The sequence below is a fragment of the Ochotona princeps genome, chromosome 16 (assembly GCF_030435755.1).
Source record: "Ochotona princeps isolate mOchPri1 chromosome 16, mOchPri1.hap1, whole genome shotgun sequence".
NCBI lineage: Eukaryota > Metazoa > Chordata > Mammalia > Lagomorpha > Ochotonidae > Ochotona > Ochotona princeps.
In genome coordinates, this window is record NC_080847.1 from 47,260,086 (window position 1) to 47,276,882 (window position 16,797).

Sequence of the window (16,797 nt, forward strand, 5' to 3'; positions counted from 1 at the left end):
AGACCTGTCTGGGGTGCAGGCCACGGCCTGACTGTTGGGGTGCATGTGTGACTGTGAGCGGAAGGCCCTCAGTGACCCTGACTGAGCTGCGAGTTGTTCCCTGTCCTCCCTACCTTGAGTTGACATGGCTGGCTCTGGGCTACTGGCGGTACAGCGTGTATCCGCTGCTGGACACTTCCGACCACTTGGCCAGTGCCTCAGGACTCTGGGCTGCCCTTTCCGGGCCAAGCCCCCCATCCCCCCTGCTATGGAGGACTTTCCAGGCTCCAGAGGTCATGGCTGCAGATGACAGACAGCCTGCCAAAGCAAACCAGCCCCCGTGACTTGTAGGAAGGCAGCTGGGAGGAGGGGGCAGGGGTGAGGGGAGGGAAGGGAAGCTGGGGCTGGAGCTGGGTAGGGGCAGTGTGGACCCGGCAAGGGCGGGGTGGGCACGGATGGGACCCTTCCCTTTGATTTCTTCTTCCAGTTCCCAGCCTGCTGTGTCAGCCCCCCAGCCCCTCGTCCACCAGTCAAGGCTGGCCAGCCCTGTCCCTCGGGTCACCTCCCCGCAGGCAGGCAGGCACACCTGGAGCCCACTGGGGTCACAGGAGAGGCGGCCGCTGGACCTGCCTGGTCCGGCCCGGGGAGCCAGGTCCCGCCAGCCAGGTGGCCTGCGGCGCTGCCAATCCCATGGTCCAGCCTCTCCCCGCCCCTTCCCCGCCTCCTGCCCAGCCGCCTCCTCCTCAGGTGAGGCTGCCCGGCCTAGCAGGCCCCACGCCGCTGCTGCTGCTGCCTCCCGGGCCGCCCTGCTACTGCGGCCCACCATGCTCCTGCCCCAGCCTGGAGACGGACCCTAAACCAGCACCATCTCGCCGCTCCGCCCCCCGTTGCCCGACCCCGGGGTAAGGTCTTGCGCCCCCAGACTCACGGTTCCGGTTCCTAGCACACTGTATTCCGGACTCCGCCCCCCCACCCCTGTCCAACCTGTCTCCCACTTCCCAACACAGGGATTCCCAGGGACCCTCACTGTGGACTCTTGGAAGTCCCCCCAAGGCTCTGAGGAGGGGCTCTGGTGGTTCCTGGTTCCGACTTAGAGATGGGCACCCCCACTCTCTGTGTCCCAGGGACCCTTTTCTCTCCTACCAAGGAGTTGTCAGGATCCACAGTTGCCAGCCCTCAGCCCTTGCCCCTCACCTCCTCGGTACCCTTTTTGCCCCAGGCCCAGACGCCAGGGGTCCCCAGCCCTGTGAATCCAGGTGCCCACCTCCCCACCTCTCCGCCCTGCCGGGCCACTGATCAGTCTCTGACCCCATCCTTGAACCTGAGCTGCTCTGTGTCTGTGACCACAGCATGCTCTGGCCAGGGTCCAGTCCCTGCAGCCTCCCTGGATGGGCGCCTGAGACTGAGGGGCCCAGGGCTGTGCTGGGCTAGACTCCCCTGGGACCTTGCCTCCCCCCATTGCTCTCCCTACAGGTCCCTCCCCGGCCCCGGAGGTCATCCGGGGAATCATTAACAAGAGGCCGTGACATGGCGGAGAAGGAGGGTGGTGAGTCCCCCCACCCCTTGCCCAGGCCCCCCGACTCCCGCTCTGCCTGGTGCCTCTGCGTCTTTCCTTTGCTCTGCCCCTTCTAAGCCCCCTCTCCCTGGGCACCCTCCCTCCCAAGCCATCCCCATCCCCTACTGAGGCTCCCCACCATCCAATTAACTATTAACCCAGCTTTCTGTGTAGCGGTGTAGCCACCTGTCCCCCGTCCCCCATGACTTCTCTCTGTCTTGGCCCAGGGTCCCCTCACCCCCAGCCCCTTCTCAGCTGTCGTGGGCCCTGACCTGTGTTTGTGGCACTGCAGCTAGCATGGTTAGGGACCCAGAGCCTGGGCTTAAACACCCTGGTTGGGCCCTTGGCCTTGTCTATGTTTTCATTTGTTTTCTGCTGCCCTGGCACTGTGTGACCTTATGCAAGTGTCCTCCTGCCTCTGAACTTTCACCTGCCCCCCCCCCCCCGTCAGGTGTATGTCCTATCATCCCTGCCTTCCTCCCTCCTCTGCGAGGTTGTTGGGGGTCCCCAGTTGCACTGGGAATCCACCACAGAGACTGTCAGTCTTGGGGTCCCAGGAACTCAGGGTGCTCTGTCTCTCGCTGCCTGTGGTGGCGTGTCCCGCCACCCCCCGCCGCCCCAACACACACACCTGGCCGTGTGGGCAAAAGTGCAGAGGGAGGACTTTGGACTTGGCCTGGGTGGATGGACAGAGGGAAGACACAGAGCGGCCTTGCCAGGGGTGACAGAGAGCAGGCTCCCTCCTGTCTGCCTCAGTTGCAGCCTCTTCTGCCGTGCAGGGACCTAATTTGGGGGGAGCTGCCTTTGCGTCCTACCCTCCCCTGGCTGCGGCTGATTCCCCAGCTTCTTCCTGGAAGCAGCTTCAGTAACACTTTCTGGTTGTCTGGCCTCGGGTGAACAGCTGGCCCTCTCTATGTCCTCTTCCCTAACACCCATTTCTTCTGTCCACTGGAGATGGTGAAAGTATCCATGGGACACTTGAGGACTAATGTTGTTTAGGTCCTGGAGGGACCCGTGCTGTGGGGCAGGGCCAGGAGAGGGGGCTGGCCGCGGGAGTGCTGACGGCACCTGCTTGCTGGATGAGCATGAGTGTGCCTTTTGGGAGTTCTTTTCTGGTTGTCGACTGGGCATGGTGCCAGCAGTGGCTCCCCACCAACAGCTACAGGCATTTGTGGACACCCGTGCCGATCGGGGTCCTGGGCTGGGGTGCTGTCCTGGGAGCTAGCTCTGCCGTACAGGCTGCTGTCGTCCACTTCTATTGCTGCTGTTCCTCGAGCTGCTGCTGTACCATTGTTGGGATGTGACTGATGTTTGAATTAAACCCAGAGCTGGAGTTGGGAATACATAGGCTGTGCCAGGTAGAGGGGGAAGAGCATGTTTAAATGCTGGGGGCTGAGAAACTGTCGGCTATGCCTGGTGGCAGGCAGGCAGTGTTGGCGTTTGCTGAGGTTGTTTTTTTATCATAGGTTCTTTATTAAATCTTATAATCAGTCATATGTTAATTACCATCACCTTCACCTACTACTGATTCAATTGTTTTTTGTTCTTTTTTTAAACATTTTATTGTTATTATTATCATTTTATGATACAGTTCCATATTTCCTTATCCCCTCCCCAATTCCCTCCCCCCACCTAGATCCTCTATATCATTACTAACATATAGTTCTTCATACTCAGTCATGTGTCCATCATTGCGAGCATGGACAATGGCAGAGTCCAGAATCCTATTGTCAAGATGTAGTAAACAGTAAACAGTTTCATGCTGAGGTTTTTGAAAACAGAGCTGGGAATGTGAGGGAGGCAGGCTGGACCAGGCTCCCCGGGGCTGTTGTTCTCGACCTCTCCACGAGGTGGCACTAGTGGTCACCCTGTGCTGCTGCTTAGCAGGTGCTTGACCAGCGCAGTTCAGTGGGATGTTATTTGGAAGGCGGCCTGGGAATGTGGAGACACACATGCCCGAAGCCCACATCCCTAGAAGCCATGCATGTGTGCTGGAGGGCTCAAGCTCTGACCCCTGGGGGCACTAAGGGAGTCACAGAGGGGGAGGCAGGGATCTACTGGATTTGCAGTGTTAAGGTGGATTCCTGAGCTTCTGTTGGCAGCGAGGACCAGAAGGGGAAACTGAGCCTAGTGGTTGGATGGCGCTGGGGGAAAGGAAGTCCCCATGAGCCAGGTGGTCTCACGGGCTGAGGCGGGGGTGGATTGGGGGAAGATGCATCCTGAGATCAGTGGTGGGGAGGAGCATGGGCAGGGTCTGTGAGGAATAGATCTGGGGAGATGCTGAGGCCGGGACGGCACCTGCTGGGTGTGCGGGGAGCAAGGGATTCTGGGGGAAGGCAAGGACATACATGAGGCTGCAGGGAGGAGTTGGGGGAGGCGGAGAGGGGGCCACACCCTCACTAGGGGCATGGGCAGGGAGGGCTGGCAGCTGGACATGGCCCCATGGGAGCCAGAGAAGGGGGTTCAGGTGGGTGTGATGGAGGCAGGGCCAGGGGGTCTTGCATCCATGAGAGCACCGTGCCCGCGCACCAAGGGTACCTGAGCCTACGCCAGTCCTGGCAAAGTGTTTTAGTGGCCTTTCCCGTGGAGAGGTTAGCCTTTCACTGCTAGGGCCTCTGCACCCACCCACCCCTACTCCCACTGCCTTCCCCCATGCTCAGGTCACACTGGCTCCTGGTGGAGGGAGAGGGGAGTATCTCCACCAGAGCCAGCTTAGGCCTGCCTCACCAAGGTTTGGCAAGGTTGCTTTGCATGTGGGTCTTGGCTCCAGGTTGCTTCTTGGGGCGCCCCATCCACTGCCACCTGCCTATATCATGTTCTCTGTAACTCCCTTGGCAGAGCCTGGAGGTCATGCCCCACTCCCTGGCTGTGTGGGGAGTCCATGCTGACGTTTGGTCTCCTGCTTTGTTGGGGGGTAGGGTGGTTTTCTGAGTTGGGGTAGGTCCAGGTGCTCAACTGACAGAAGTGAATGAAAGCCCATTTCACCAGTGGAAACACTGAGGCTGGGGGATGGCAAAGGGGGTGTTGGCGGCACTGGCCCTGTCCCCAGCTCTGTCCTCTCGCAGTCTGAGATCTCAGGGGGCTCTGACTCAGCTTTGCTGGGGAGGGGGTGTACCCTGGAAAGGGGAAGTGTGCTGTGGGATCGAGGTGGGTGCTGACGGGTTCGCGCTCGCAGAGCCGCCCGCCAGTGGGCGGTTACCATTATGGCTGTTACTCCTTTCCAAAAGGACTCTGAAGCTTGTTTTTACAAACGACTGCTAGGGTAAGGCCCAAAGATGTCGTACTGCCTGCCCAAGACTCAGCCAGGAATGGGCGAGGTCTAGCATTTTTTACAGGATTTATTCATTTATTTTGAAAGAGAGAGAGAGAGAGGTATCTTCCATCCACTGGTTCCCTCCCTAAAATGGATGCAGTGGCCAGGGCTGGGCCAAGCCAAAGCCAGGAGCTTCATCCAGGTCTCCTGTTTTCCACTTGGGTGGCTGGGACCCAAGCACTGGATCGTCTGCTGTTTCCCAGCCTATTAGCAGGGAGCTGGATTGAAAGTGGAGCAACTGGGACTGGAATTGGAACCCATACGGGATGCAGGCACCATAGGAGACTTTACCTACCACACCACAGTGCCGGCCCCAAGGCCCAGCGTTTTAAAGCAAGGCTGGCAAATTTCTCAATACATTACTTTTTCAAAGATTTTATTTATTTTTATTTGAAATGTCCTTCTGATTCACAGTGGCCGGAGCTGAGCTGATCCGAAGCCAGGAACCAGGAACTTCTTCCGGGTCTCCTGCATGGTTGCAGGGGCCCAAGGCTTTGGGCCATTCTGCAATGCTGTCCCAGGCCACAAGCAGAGAGCTAGATGGGAAGTAGAGCAGCTGAACATGAATCATAACCCATGTAATTTGTTCACTCTAAGGAAAGAGTGAGAGAGAGAGAGAGAGAGAGAGAGAGAGAGAGTACTTCTGTCTACTGATGCACTCTCCAAACAGTTATAGTGACCAGGGCTATGCAAGTGTGAATCAGGAGTACTTAGGCATTTCTTGCTGTTTCCAGTCACATTAGCAGGGAGCTGGGTAGGAAGTGGGCCTGAGCAGGCGTCCATGTGGGGTGTTAGTGCCACGATTAGTGACTTAACTCTGTGCCACCACGCTGGCTCCTTCATGTTCTGAGACTCCTGGGAGAAAGTTTGCTTTTGGAGCTTGGTCTTGTGAGAGCCCTCTGGCTGGGGCTGCCTGGGAGAGAGGGGAGCCTGGAGCAGCAACAAGAAGTGAGGTGGCAAAGAAACACCAACCAGTGGGCACGAGGGCTGCCAGGAGGACAAAAGTCTGGGGTCACAGACCCAAGAGGCCTGGAGAACCTCTGGAAAAGCCAGCAGAAGTGAGTGGGCCACGAGGTGGCTGCAAAAGCGCAGTGTCATGGGGAGGAGAAATCCCGTGAGGGCCAAGGGAGTGCCCCAGTGGAGGCCAGAGGGTGGAGGCTGGCACCCCGTGGAGCTGGACGCTTGGCCATCCACATGGCCTCGCCAACTGCTCACCCCTGGGAACCCAGCCCAGGCAAGCCAGTTCAGGCAGGAGAAGTCAGGCCCAAGGATTGGGGGGGTAGAGTGGACAGGGTGGCACTGGCCCCATGCCCAGCCCAGCCCCATGAGGACAGGCCTGGTGGTGTTCTCAGTATGCTGTCTGTTACAGGTGGCCGGAATGTGGCGTGCTGTTCTGGGATCAAGGTGGCAGCACTCACTGCGGGGACCCTACTGCTGCTGACGGGCATCGGGGCAGCCTCCTGGTTCATCGGTGAGCCTGACGCCCACCTGCTCTCCCCCGTACCCCCGGTACCCCACCCCCGGCCTGCAGGTCTCATCAACTCCTGCCTTCCCCGCAGTGACCATGTTGCTCAGGAGTGACCAGGAGCCGCTCTACCCAGGTAAGTAAAGCCAGCCAGGGCAACGCTGCAGCAGATCCTGCAGCAGGGCCTTGCAGGGGGCTGGATGATAGACACCCTTTGAGCGGCTGTGCGCATGTACACAGACATGCGGGAGGGACTGGCAGCTGTGGCTCGCATTGGCCAGCCGTGCCCACTGCGTACCAGGCACCACTTGATGCATGTCTACCTCCTTAAAAGGCTGCCCCAAGGCGATTAGTGAGTGGGAAGCCACACTTCTGAAAGTTTGAGATCAACTATAGAACGTATTAGTGTGTGTCTGGGCAAGTAAAAATTGTGGGTTATTGTTTTTTGTGTGTGGAGAGGCTCATTTCTAGCTGGTCCTACCCCTGCACCCTGTGAGGTTGGGGCTGTTAAATGCATCCTCATCCAAACCTCACTGTTAGGTGTCTCATACCACCAGGCTCCCAAGGGCTACATCATGATGCCAGAATGTGTGTCCGAGTGTGGAACAAGGTGCAGCAGACTCAAGAGGGGCACAGCGAGAATTCCTGGCAGTCCTCCAGCTGTCCTGGGAAGCAGTTGCTAGGAAGAGCTCCATTGCTCACGAGGAAGGGACCATAGCTGGTGAATGAAGGGGCCAGGAGCAGCTTGCCTATGACAGATGCATCTGCAGGCACGTGGGAACAGGTGGCCACATGGACACACAGGTGCCAAAATGAATTATGGGAGAGAGAAATGAATTGTCCCTGAGGGCAGCTCCTGGCAGCTGCCCCATGATCCAGGGCTGCAGGAAGAAAGGAGTTAGGCTGTTGGATGTCTAACTCATTGGTCCTCTTTGGCTCACACTGGCACAGCCCTCTGGCTACATAGCTCCTCATTTTTGTATGAGGAAACCATGGTAGGACTGGGCTTTGACCCCTAGCCCTCTGGCTGGTGGTTGTCTGTTACTCTGCTGTTTGTTAAGAAAGAGCTGGCATACAAGTTAATTATAATATTGGATTGCTAGCACACGGATGGCTGATATGCCGGAGCTCCAGCAAGTTTGCAAAAATGGAGCTAAAATGTAAGTTTATTTTTAAAAATGGTTTGAACAAGGCAGTGTTATAAGGAGAGAGAGGGGCGGGGGCAGGGAGAGAGATCTTCCATATGCCGGCTCATTCCCCAAATGGCAGCAGTGGCCTGGCCGAAGCCAGGAGCCAGGAGCTTTACCCATGTCTCCCACGTAGATGGCAGGGGCCCAAGCACTTGGGCCATCTTTTGCTGCTTTCCCAGGATCCTTAGTAGGGAGCTGGATGGGAAGTGGAGCAGCCAGGACTCAAACTCATAGAGGATGCCAGCACCCCTGGTGGCAACTTAACCTGAACCATGATGTTGATCCAAAAGTTTAGTGCAAAAAAAAAAAAAATGTTGAAACTCATACCCCTGCCTCCCTCTCCACTCGACTGACCCCCTTCCACAGCTGCCTCTCTGACCTGCCATGGGTCACACCTGCTGGGTCCCAAGTGCCGACCCCCCGCCAGCCTTATCGCAGCCCACACCACAGGGCAGCTGTGACTTGTGCGTCATCACACCTGAGCCATGGGGCCTCACACAGTCCTGACCGCCTCTCCTCCCGAGCCTTAGCTGAGGGTGAGGACAACAGAGCAAGCGTGGGAGAAGGTGACTACCTGGGCAGCTCAGGAAACACTGGCTTTTGCGTCTCACCCTTCAGGCTTTGGTTTCCTGAGCAAAGGCCTTCCTGGTCCCCCAGGGACCCCCTGACCTGACTCGACCTCCCACCCTGTCCTCCCACTCACTGTTCGTTATTGACTCCTAGTGGGTCCCAGGAGGGTAGGGACCTTTTGTGCCTGGCATCTAGCAGGTGCTCAGGAAAACACTGCTTAATGAATGAACATGAGGACAGATCATAGACACGAGCCAGCCTGAGTCAGCTGGCCTGGTCGCCCGGGGCCTCCAGCTGGCCAGGGTGGAGCCAGCCACGGCTCAGACCGGGCTCTGGCTACCCTTCATTTGTACTTCAATGTTGCAAACACAGGACAAACAGGCCCTGAGCTGTGCCCTCGCTTTATTCCCTTGGAGTTCTTGCACCTTATCTAAACCTATCAGACACAGACAATTGGGTAAGCACACCGGGTGACCTAGAACATTCCTTTTGCTCTGCTTCAGATAATATCAACGCTAATACAGAATTCCAAAGGGAGACGCAAAGGCAAGGAATATGGTTTAAAACACCCTGAAGGGGACCAGTGGATGCTCCCTACCACCCCCCTCCACCCCAACATGTCCACATCGTGATGTCTTCCTGTCCCTCTCCTTTTCCTGCCCGCCACCCTCAGGTGCTGTTCCAAAGCCTGTCTTGGTCAGTCTTGCCAGACCTGCCCTACCCTCAACCCACGTGGGAGGTCACAATGAGTGCAAACCAGCCAGGTGGCTTTTTAGTGCCAGCAGTGGGTACATGCATGTAGGGATGGGGACAGGCCAGGGTGCGTGTGAATGTCACAGAAGGAGAGGGACTGTGCAGGCCAGGGGGTTTGTATTCAAATTCTGGTTTTGCTGGGTGCCTCTGGGCAGCTGTGGCTTTTCTGGACTCGGTCACCTCTGGTGATGGTGGCAGGGCTTGGTTTATGGCTAGTGGGACAGGGAGCACACAGGAGCTGTACATGGAGCAGGTTCTCAGCAGGGCAGGCTGCTCCTGGGACATCCTGCCTCTGCTTGTTCAAGAGGACTGCAGGAAGATGACTCTGCTGGGAGCTGTGCCCTTCCCCTACCAGGTTGCCCGTGAGCCAGTGGGGGAAGGCTTGTGAACCGTGCCCTCTAGCTACCCCGCTGTCTGCTAGGGGAAGCCCTGTCCCTCCAGCCCACCTCTTTGATCCTCCATATTCTCGCGGGTCCAGCCTCCATCCTCTCCCATCTGGCCAGCCCAGCAGCGAGCTCCTTGGGCTCTTGTTCCCGTCTGCCCCACCAGGGAGCTTGGAGCCCTGTCTGGTTGTACCTCCTTCAAAGGCCCCCGCGGCACCATCCCCAGCCTGCGTTTCCCTGGCCTACTTTACTGGTGCCTCTCTGCATCTGCAGCACACAGTGTGAGCTCTCTAAGACCCTGCATCTGTGCTCACCTACTGCCAGCCCGACCTCACTGTTCCCACCCCCCCACACACCACCCTCCACGGAGCCCCTTCCTGCAGTGTGACACCTGCTCTGTTCTCAACTGTCTGCTCGTCCGGCCGACTCCCTCACTCGTCATCCACCCCACCTGCCGGGCTTTGAGCTCACAAGGCAGAGGGTTTGTTTTTTGCCTGAAATTGTGCCTGGTCTGGTACCTGTGTATAAATATAAAGAACACCTGTGTTCATGGGCTCACTGTGTGTGGACAGTGGACAGGGCCTCCCAGAGGCTTTCCTCCTCAGTCCAAGCATACCCCCAGGGAGCGACCTCCCATGGGCTCCCTCTCTGACCTTCTCTGGTGGTGAGTTCCATCACCACCATCACTGAGTGAGTTCCATCACTGTCCCACTCCCCACTTGCCAGGCTTTGACTTGGTGGTGGCAGAGACCAGGCCTGCCTCACTCGGTGTCCCCAGGGTCATCCCACACTGGGCATGGAGTCATGTGTCTTGTTGAATGCTTGCTGGGTGCATGAATGAGTGTTCAGTGTCCTCTGCTTGGATCATTATGAACTTTAACAAACTCAAGGCTCTGATGAGTCCTGCAGAAATGAAAACCTCTCCCCCGCCCCTTCCTGTTTGCCTCCTTTCCTCTCTGTACTCAAACACTTTGGCACATTGATGTAGTAATCAAAGCTCTTCAGGCTGCATCGCTGCTCCCCGCCCCCTACACAACACCCTGCTCAAACCGAAGGGGAAGTGATATACGCCCTTAACCAGCAATTCTGGCGTCCTTGAGCCTGGCTATGTAAGGGGCTTTTAAAATGTTATCCAAACTCTCCCAACTGTCCTCCATGCTGGCTCAATTTCCCACCATGGGGACAAAGAGGCTGAAATACTTTTCCTTCTCCCAAATGTCCAAGATAGTGCCAGCTCATGTGTGGGAATCTGGCTTGGGAATCCCTGGGGAAACAGCTGTCCTCTGGTCTCTGGGTTGCAGTTTCTTGGTTCCCCTGGACTTGTGTGCTGGTTAGGGGATGACCTGAGGGAGGGACTGCTGGAATTCAGGACCAAAACCACAGGGCTCACAAGACAGGACAGGAGAGACTGAGCTTGAGGAGGTGAGAAGGAGTGGGGGTTCTGGCAGAGGACCCAGGCGCCCCTCCCCTGCCTACCCCCTGCAGTGCAGGTCAGCCCCGTGGACGGCCGGCTTGCGGTGCTGGACAAGACGGAAGGGACGTGGCGGCTGCTGTGCTCCTCGCGCTCCAATGCCAGGGTGGCCGGGCTTAGCTGTGAGGAGATGGGCTTCCTCAGGTACCCAGCGGGTCAGGATGAAGTGTGGGGCAGGGAGGGGAAGGTGCTTTGGGACTGGGAGCATGTCTGACTCCTGCTCTGCCCAGGGCACTGACCCACTCTGAGCTGGACGTGCGGACGGCAGGTGCCAACGGCACATCAGGCTTCTTCTGCGTGGATGAGGGGCGGCTGCCCCATGCCCGGAGGCTGCTGGATGTCTTATCTGTGTGGTGAGGAGAGTGAAGCGGGTGGATGACGGGCAGTCCTGGGACTCCAGCCTCATGCCTTGCGTCCATGACTACTGTCCCTGGTTCTGATTGACCTCCCTGTGTCCCCGTCTCTTTCACAGTGACTGTCCTCGGGCCAAGTTCTTGACTGCTGTTTGCCAAGGTGAGACCCGGGACCCCCGGGGCATCTCTTAGAATCTGGGATGTACTCCACCCCTACTGCTGCCCCCAGACCCTCTAGGGACAGTTCCAATCCCTTTTGCCTCCTTGGCCACTCCACCACCTCCTCCCACCCTCCGTCCTGCAGACTGTGGCCGCAGGAAGCTGCCCGTGGACCGCATCGTGGGAGGCCAGGACACCAGCTTGGGCAGGTGGCCGTGGCAAGTGAGCCTGCGCTATGATGGGGCGCACCTATGCGGAGGGTCCCTGCTCTCAGGGGACTGGGTGCTGACAGCTGCCCACTGCTTCCCTGAGTGAGTGCCCACGTGGGGCGAGGCCGGGACGTGGACATGCAGAGGGAGGCTGCGCCCCAGCTGGGTGCCAGCCCCTGTCTCTGTCCTCTCCTGCAGGAGGAATCGTGTCCTGTCTCGGTGGCGTGTGTTTGCCGGTGCTGTGGCCCAGGCCTCACCCCATGGGCTGCAGCTGGGAGTGCAGGCTGTAGTCTATCATGGGGGTTACCTTCCCTTTCGAGACCCCAACAGTGAGGAGAACAGCAATGACATCGCGCTGGTTCATCTTGCCAGCCCCCTGCCTCTCACAGGTCAGTCTTGGGGAGCTGAATCTCAGCTTCAGACCCCTGAAGACAGGAAAGCAGGTCATGACGGACATGGGCATGGTGACGGCCACAGTGCAGCCGCTTTGGGTTTTGTTGGGTTGCCTTGGGGGTTCAGGATTCAGCCTCTGGAGTGGAGACAGGGCCGGAGAGAATGGCGCTGGCAGATACATGCCAGCACTACTAGCTCAGGAGTGGTCGTGGCACCAGGTGGAGACAGACAAATCACATAGGCATGGCTGGCCAGCGGATGAACTGCAAGTGTCAGCCCCGTGCCGGGCGGCAGAAGCTGGGTACCACAGGGGACAAGGGGCTGATGCATGCGTGTGTGTCATGTGTCAGGACACCTGTGTGACTCATGGATGAGAGCTGTGTGGGCTAATCTAGGGACAGAGAGGAGGTGGCTGGGGCAGGAGATGGGGACGGGGCTTGAGGGGGCTGTTGGGTTGGAGACAGGTGAAGGTGTTTCTCCAGTGATGGGTGCATGTCTACCAGCATAAGAGAAGCTGCTAGCTGCACTTTCTGGGGGCGGGTTTGTGGGATACACCTGCCACTAAAATAATGATGGCGTGAAATGAAAATTGACACAAAAGATGTGAATGAAGCAGAAAGGGAGTAGCCGCTCCCAGCCCTTCCCTGGGAGGCGTTTCCTTGTTCTCAGCGAGAAGGATCCCTGTGGGAATCTGTGAGTCCTGGCACCTGCTCCATGCACTCCCCTCCCCTGGCATCAGGCGTTGGGCTGAAGCTTCTCAGCAGGGCCTGGTGGGATCCTGGTGATTCACACGGTACTTGTGGGACCAGTGCTGTGGCACAGAGAGTTAAGCTGCTGCCTGTGACGCCGTCGTCCGCCATCGGAGCGTCTGTTCATGTCTCAGCTCCCTGCTCAGATGCCTGGGGAAGCAGCGCAAGATGGCCCAAGTGCTTGGGTCTCTGCACCCACGTGGGAGGTCAGGATGGAGTTCCAAGTCCCTGGCTTCCACCTGGGCCCTCGGGTGCTGCCGGCTGTGTCCCCAACACCAACACTGTCTGTGCTTTGCACCGTATCTATGATGTAAAAAAAAAAAAAAAAAAAAATATTCCAAAGGCAGAATAGCAGAGAGGGAAAGAGATTTTTGTCTGCTGGTTCAGCTTCCCAAGTGGCTACAGCAGCTGGGGTTGGGCCAGGCTGACATCAGGAGCCTGGAACTTGGTTTGGCTCTCCCACACATGGGTGCAGGGGCCCACGCACTCAGCCATCCTCTGCTGCTGTCCAGGTGCATTAACAGCGAGCTGGATCGGAAGAGGAGCAGGGGAACTTGATTTGCACTTCCATGTAGGTCGTGAGTGTCCCAAGGGACTCTCTGCACCATGACGCCAGCCCAGTTACTTCTTGGCTATCAATCTGTGGTCTTAATTTTTCATGGAAAACAAAACGACTCCTTTTCCTTGGAAGAGCAAGGGAGCTAAAAATACGAAGGTGGAGGAGTGTCCACAGAGCAAGCGGGTGGGTGGGGGCTGGTGCTGCCAAGAAGGTAACGGACAGCCAGGGCTCAGTAGGGCTCAGGTTGGGTATCATTGGGTGTGACTCCGGATGCGCATGTGGGCTCCTTTCACTGTGCCCGTTTCCTCATTTGCAAGAAGCTGTGTGAGGGTTGTTGCAATAACTAAGATGGGGTACGATCTGGGGGGCTCCGAGCAGGGCAAGCACAGTTAGCACTTGAGACTTTTTGTTCCTCGTCCTGCGAGTACTTGCCCTGTGCCAGGCTTTATCAGTTTCCCACTACAACCTCTGGACAGAAGCAGTGACAATTTTGCTCTGCAGTTCAAGCAGGCTGTAGTTACTGGGGGGCAATGGGTGGCAGGCAGGGCTGCCAGGGCCACCTGCACAGCCTGTGTACTGCACAAGAGGGCTGCCTCAGGGGACTACTGCTCTCAGCATGGACCTGTGTATTTCTGTATATAATTTTCTTTTTTTTTCTTAAGGATTTATTTGTTTGTGTATGAAAGGCAGAGCTATAGAAGGAAAAAGGGAGACAAGAGAAGACACAGAGAGAGAGAGAGGTCTTCCATTAGCTTGGTCACTCTCCAGGTGGCCACGATGGCCGAAACTGGGAGTTTCTTCCAGGTCTCCAATGTGGGTGCCGGGGCCCAAGAATCTGGGGCATTCCCCACTCACATGCTTTCCCAGGCTCGATAGTATAGTGAGCTAGATTCAAAGTAGAGCAGCCGGGGCTTGAACCAGCGCCTAAGCAGGTTACAGTATTACCCACTGTGCCAGTCCCTCTGTATATGATCAAAGTAACAGGGGAGGGGTGTCTTTGCACATTTGCGGCCAAGTCACTCATTAGGAACGGTGGTTGCTGGCTTGGGCTCTGGCTGTGACAAATCATCAACTTCGCTTCCCACTTTGGGTAGGGCCCCCTCCCCTGCTACCCTGGCACACAGAGCTCCTTACTCGGCTGGCAGATATGGAGAAGAGCACTCAGCTGTGGCATGGGGAGGTGTCACCCAGTGCTTAAGGCATGCTCTGGCCCACAGAGTACATCCAGCCCGTGTGCCTGCCCGCCGCTGGCCAGGCCCTGGTGGACGGCAAGCTGTGCACTGTGACCGGCTGGGGCAATACACAGTACTATGGTGAGGTCGCCATCTGGGCAATCCCGTGGGAGGGCGGGCAGATGACGGGGACCCCCTCTCCCAGGGCTGTGGCGGGGGGCAGGGCTGCGTCTCCTCCACAGCTCTGGCCAGCCTTGCCCACGTACCCCTAGGCCAACAGGCTGGGGTACTCCAGGAGGCCCGCGTCCCCATCATTAGCAACGATGTGTGCAACAGCCCCGATTTCTATGGGAACCAGATCAAACCCAAGATGTTCTGCGCCGGCTACCCCGAGGGTGGCATTGATGCCTGCCAGGTGCGCCCCTGGGGGCCCTACCACCCCCCACGGCTGGGAGGCCAAGGGCAGGGAGGTGCTGGGGTGCAGGTTGGGGCAGGGCGGCTGCTTCTGTCTCAGCTCCTAGCCAGGCCTCCCTGTCCCCTGTCAGGGCGACAGTGGCGGCCCCTTTGTGTGCGAAGACAACATCTCTCGGACGCCACGCTGGCGTCTGTGTGGCATCGTGAGCTGGGGCACTGGCTGTGCCCTAGCCCAGAAGCCGGGCGTCTACACCAAAGTCAGTGACTTCCGGGAGTGGATCTTCCAGGCCATACGGGTGAGCAGGGCCAGAGGGTGGGGGTGGTCAGCCTGGGGTGTGGGGAGAGGATGGGAGACAGAGACGTTTTTTTGCAGGGAACCTAAACTCAGGCCTTAGAGGACAGATGGCTTCTGGGATGTGGCACTTTAGGCTGGGGGTGTGGGGAAGGTCTCCCAGACCTCGGAAGCCCCTGGCTGTCTTTCTCTCAGACTCACTCCGAAACCAGCGGTATGGTGACCCAACTGTGACCTGTGGTGTCTCCTCGCTGCGCATGCCTCCCCGGGCCTAGCTGACATAGGTGTCAGTGGGACCCAGGCCGGGCCGGGCCGCAGGTGCAAGGATCTTCCTCCAGCCCTTTCCCCCACCCCTACCCCCTGTCGGCCCCTCCAGGGTCCTCTCTTCCACAGTGGCAGCCCACTTAGTCATGGGACCACTCGGCCTCAGCCTTCCGACCCCCTCCTCCCAACCCCATGTAAATATTGTTCTGCCGTTGGGGGACGCCCATCCAGGTGCCCACCTGCTCTTTAAATAGTAATAAAGACGGTTTTGATTAAAGTGGTGTCAAGTTTGCAAATATGAACAGCAAAAAGAAGAAGCAAGTATGAACAGCAATAAAGATCTACCCTGGAGCAGGCTGGCTCAGGTTCTGCTGGGTCCAGCTGCTTGCACAAGCAGGAATGGGCCATGGCCACGCAAATACCAGGCTTCTGTGGCTGGCTCAGTGGGAAACAAGTGCCTCGTTCCCGACGGCAGCCGCAGAACGGAGATCCTGACCCAGCTCTTGTGTGCTCAGCCCTCATCAAAGGTGTACCCAATACACATGTGGAGGACTGCCCGCATGTGGGAGGCTCCCCAGAGGAAAACGGGGCGCTGCTTCCAGAAAAAGCAGGCATCAATGCCTAGAGGGCAAAATGAAGCCAGCCACCTCAAGCCAAGGCAGGGGGCAGGGCCCTGTAGGATGGAGGCTGGGCCGCCTGGCGCTGTAAGCCCTGCCCAGGCCTCCATCCACTGAGTGGAATGAATACCCAAGGGCAGTTCAGCCTGGGCTCCCAGGCCCCAAGGCTCACCGTGCGCTCTGATGCAGGGGCCGCCGACAGAGTCCCGAGCATACAGCAGCATGGTGCATCCTGTGGCAGGTGACACGATGCATACCTGCCTCTCTGTGTCTGCCTCGATCCAATTCCTGGGGGCTATATCCACCCAGACACAACCTCATCCAGATACAACCTCATTTCCAATCCAGGCACCTCCCACCTCGAGCCCCTGTCTTGGGATTGAGTGTGGACTCTCTTGGGATCAGCCACTCACAACTTGGGATTCAAAATTACTTGGGGTCCAGTCTACATTCAGCACATAGTGCCCTGTCCTCCGAGCCGAGTTTGGGTCCCACCTCTGGCTCATCTGTCCCTCTGGATGCTGGTCATGGTGGCCACCAGGGGGCGCTACTGTCCCTGGTGTGACATAAAGGCACTCCCTGCCTAGTATCCACTTGGGTGACCACAGACTGCATGCTGTGCCTCAGGCCTTTACATCTGAGTGTGTCATGGCCAACCTGAACCCCCAAGCAACGTCCTGAAATGTAAAAAGACCCCAGGAAGTGCCTCGGAATTACTGAGCTGCCCCTGGGCATCAGAGTGTCGTGATGGGTCCCCACGGTTCTGTAGCTTGGGTACTCCCCAGGCCTGTGTCCGAGCCAGGGGACTTGGGAACACGAGCAGACCTTGTCCTTGCAGCAGACAGCTTTGCTCGGAAAGGAAGGGGTCCTGAAATGTCCTAGGGCATTGAAAGCCGTCCTCCACCCCCGTGCAAGGTGCAGCCCTGTGCCAGGTCTG

General features: G+C 57.8%; 1 protein-coding gene across 1 annotated transcript; it reads left to right on the top strand.

The window, feature by feature from the left end:
• Positions 1 to 727: 727 nt before the first annotated feature.
• HPN (hepsin) lies at positions 728 to 15,474 on the top strand. Its single transcript, XM_058675100.1, has 13 exons — positions 728 to 881; positions 1,453 to 1,525; positions 6,217 to 6,318; positions 6,407 to 6,448; positions 10,694 to 10,823; positions 10,910 to 11,032; positions 11,152 to 11,192; positions 11,337 to 11,502; positions 11,599 to 11,789; positions 14,319 to 14,414; positions 14,546 to 14,688; positions 14,819 to 14,983; positions 15,175 to 15,474. Exons 2-13 carry the CDS (start codon positions 1,507 to 1,509, stop codon positions 15,211 to 15,213), a joined length of 1,257 nt encoding a protein of 418 aa, XP_058531083.1. The 5' UTR covers positions 728 to 881; positions 1,453 to 1,506; the 3' UTR covers positions 15,214 to 15,474.
• Positions 15,475 to 16,797: the final 1,323 nt, after the last annotated feature.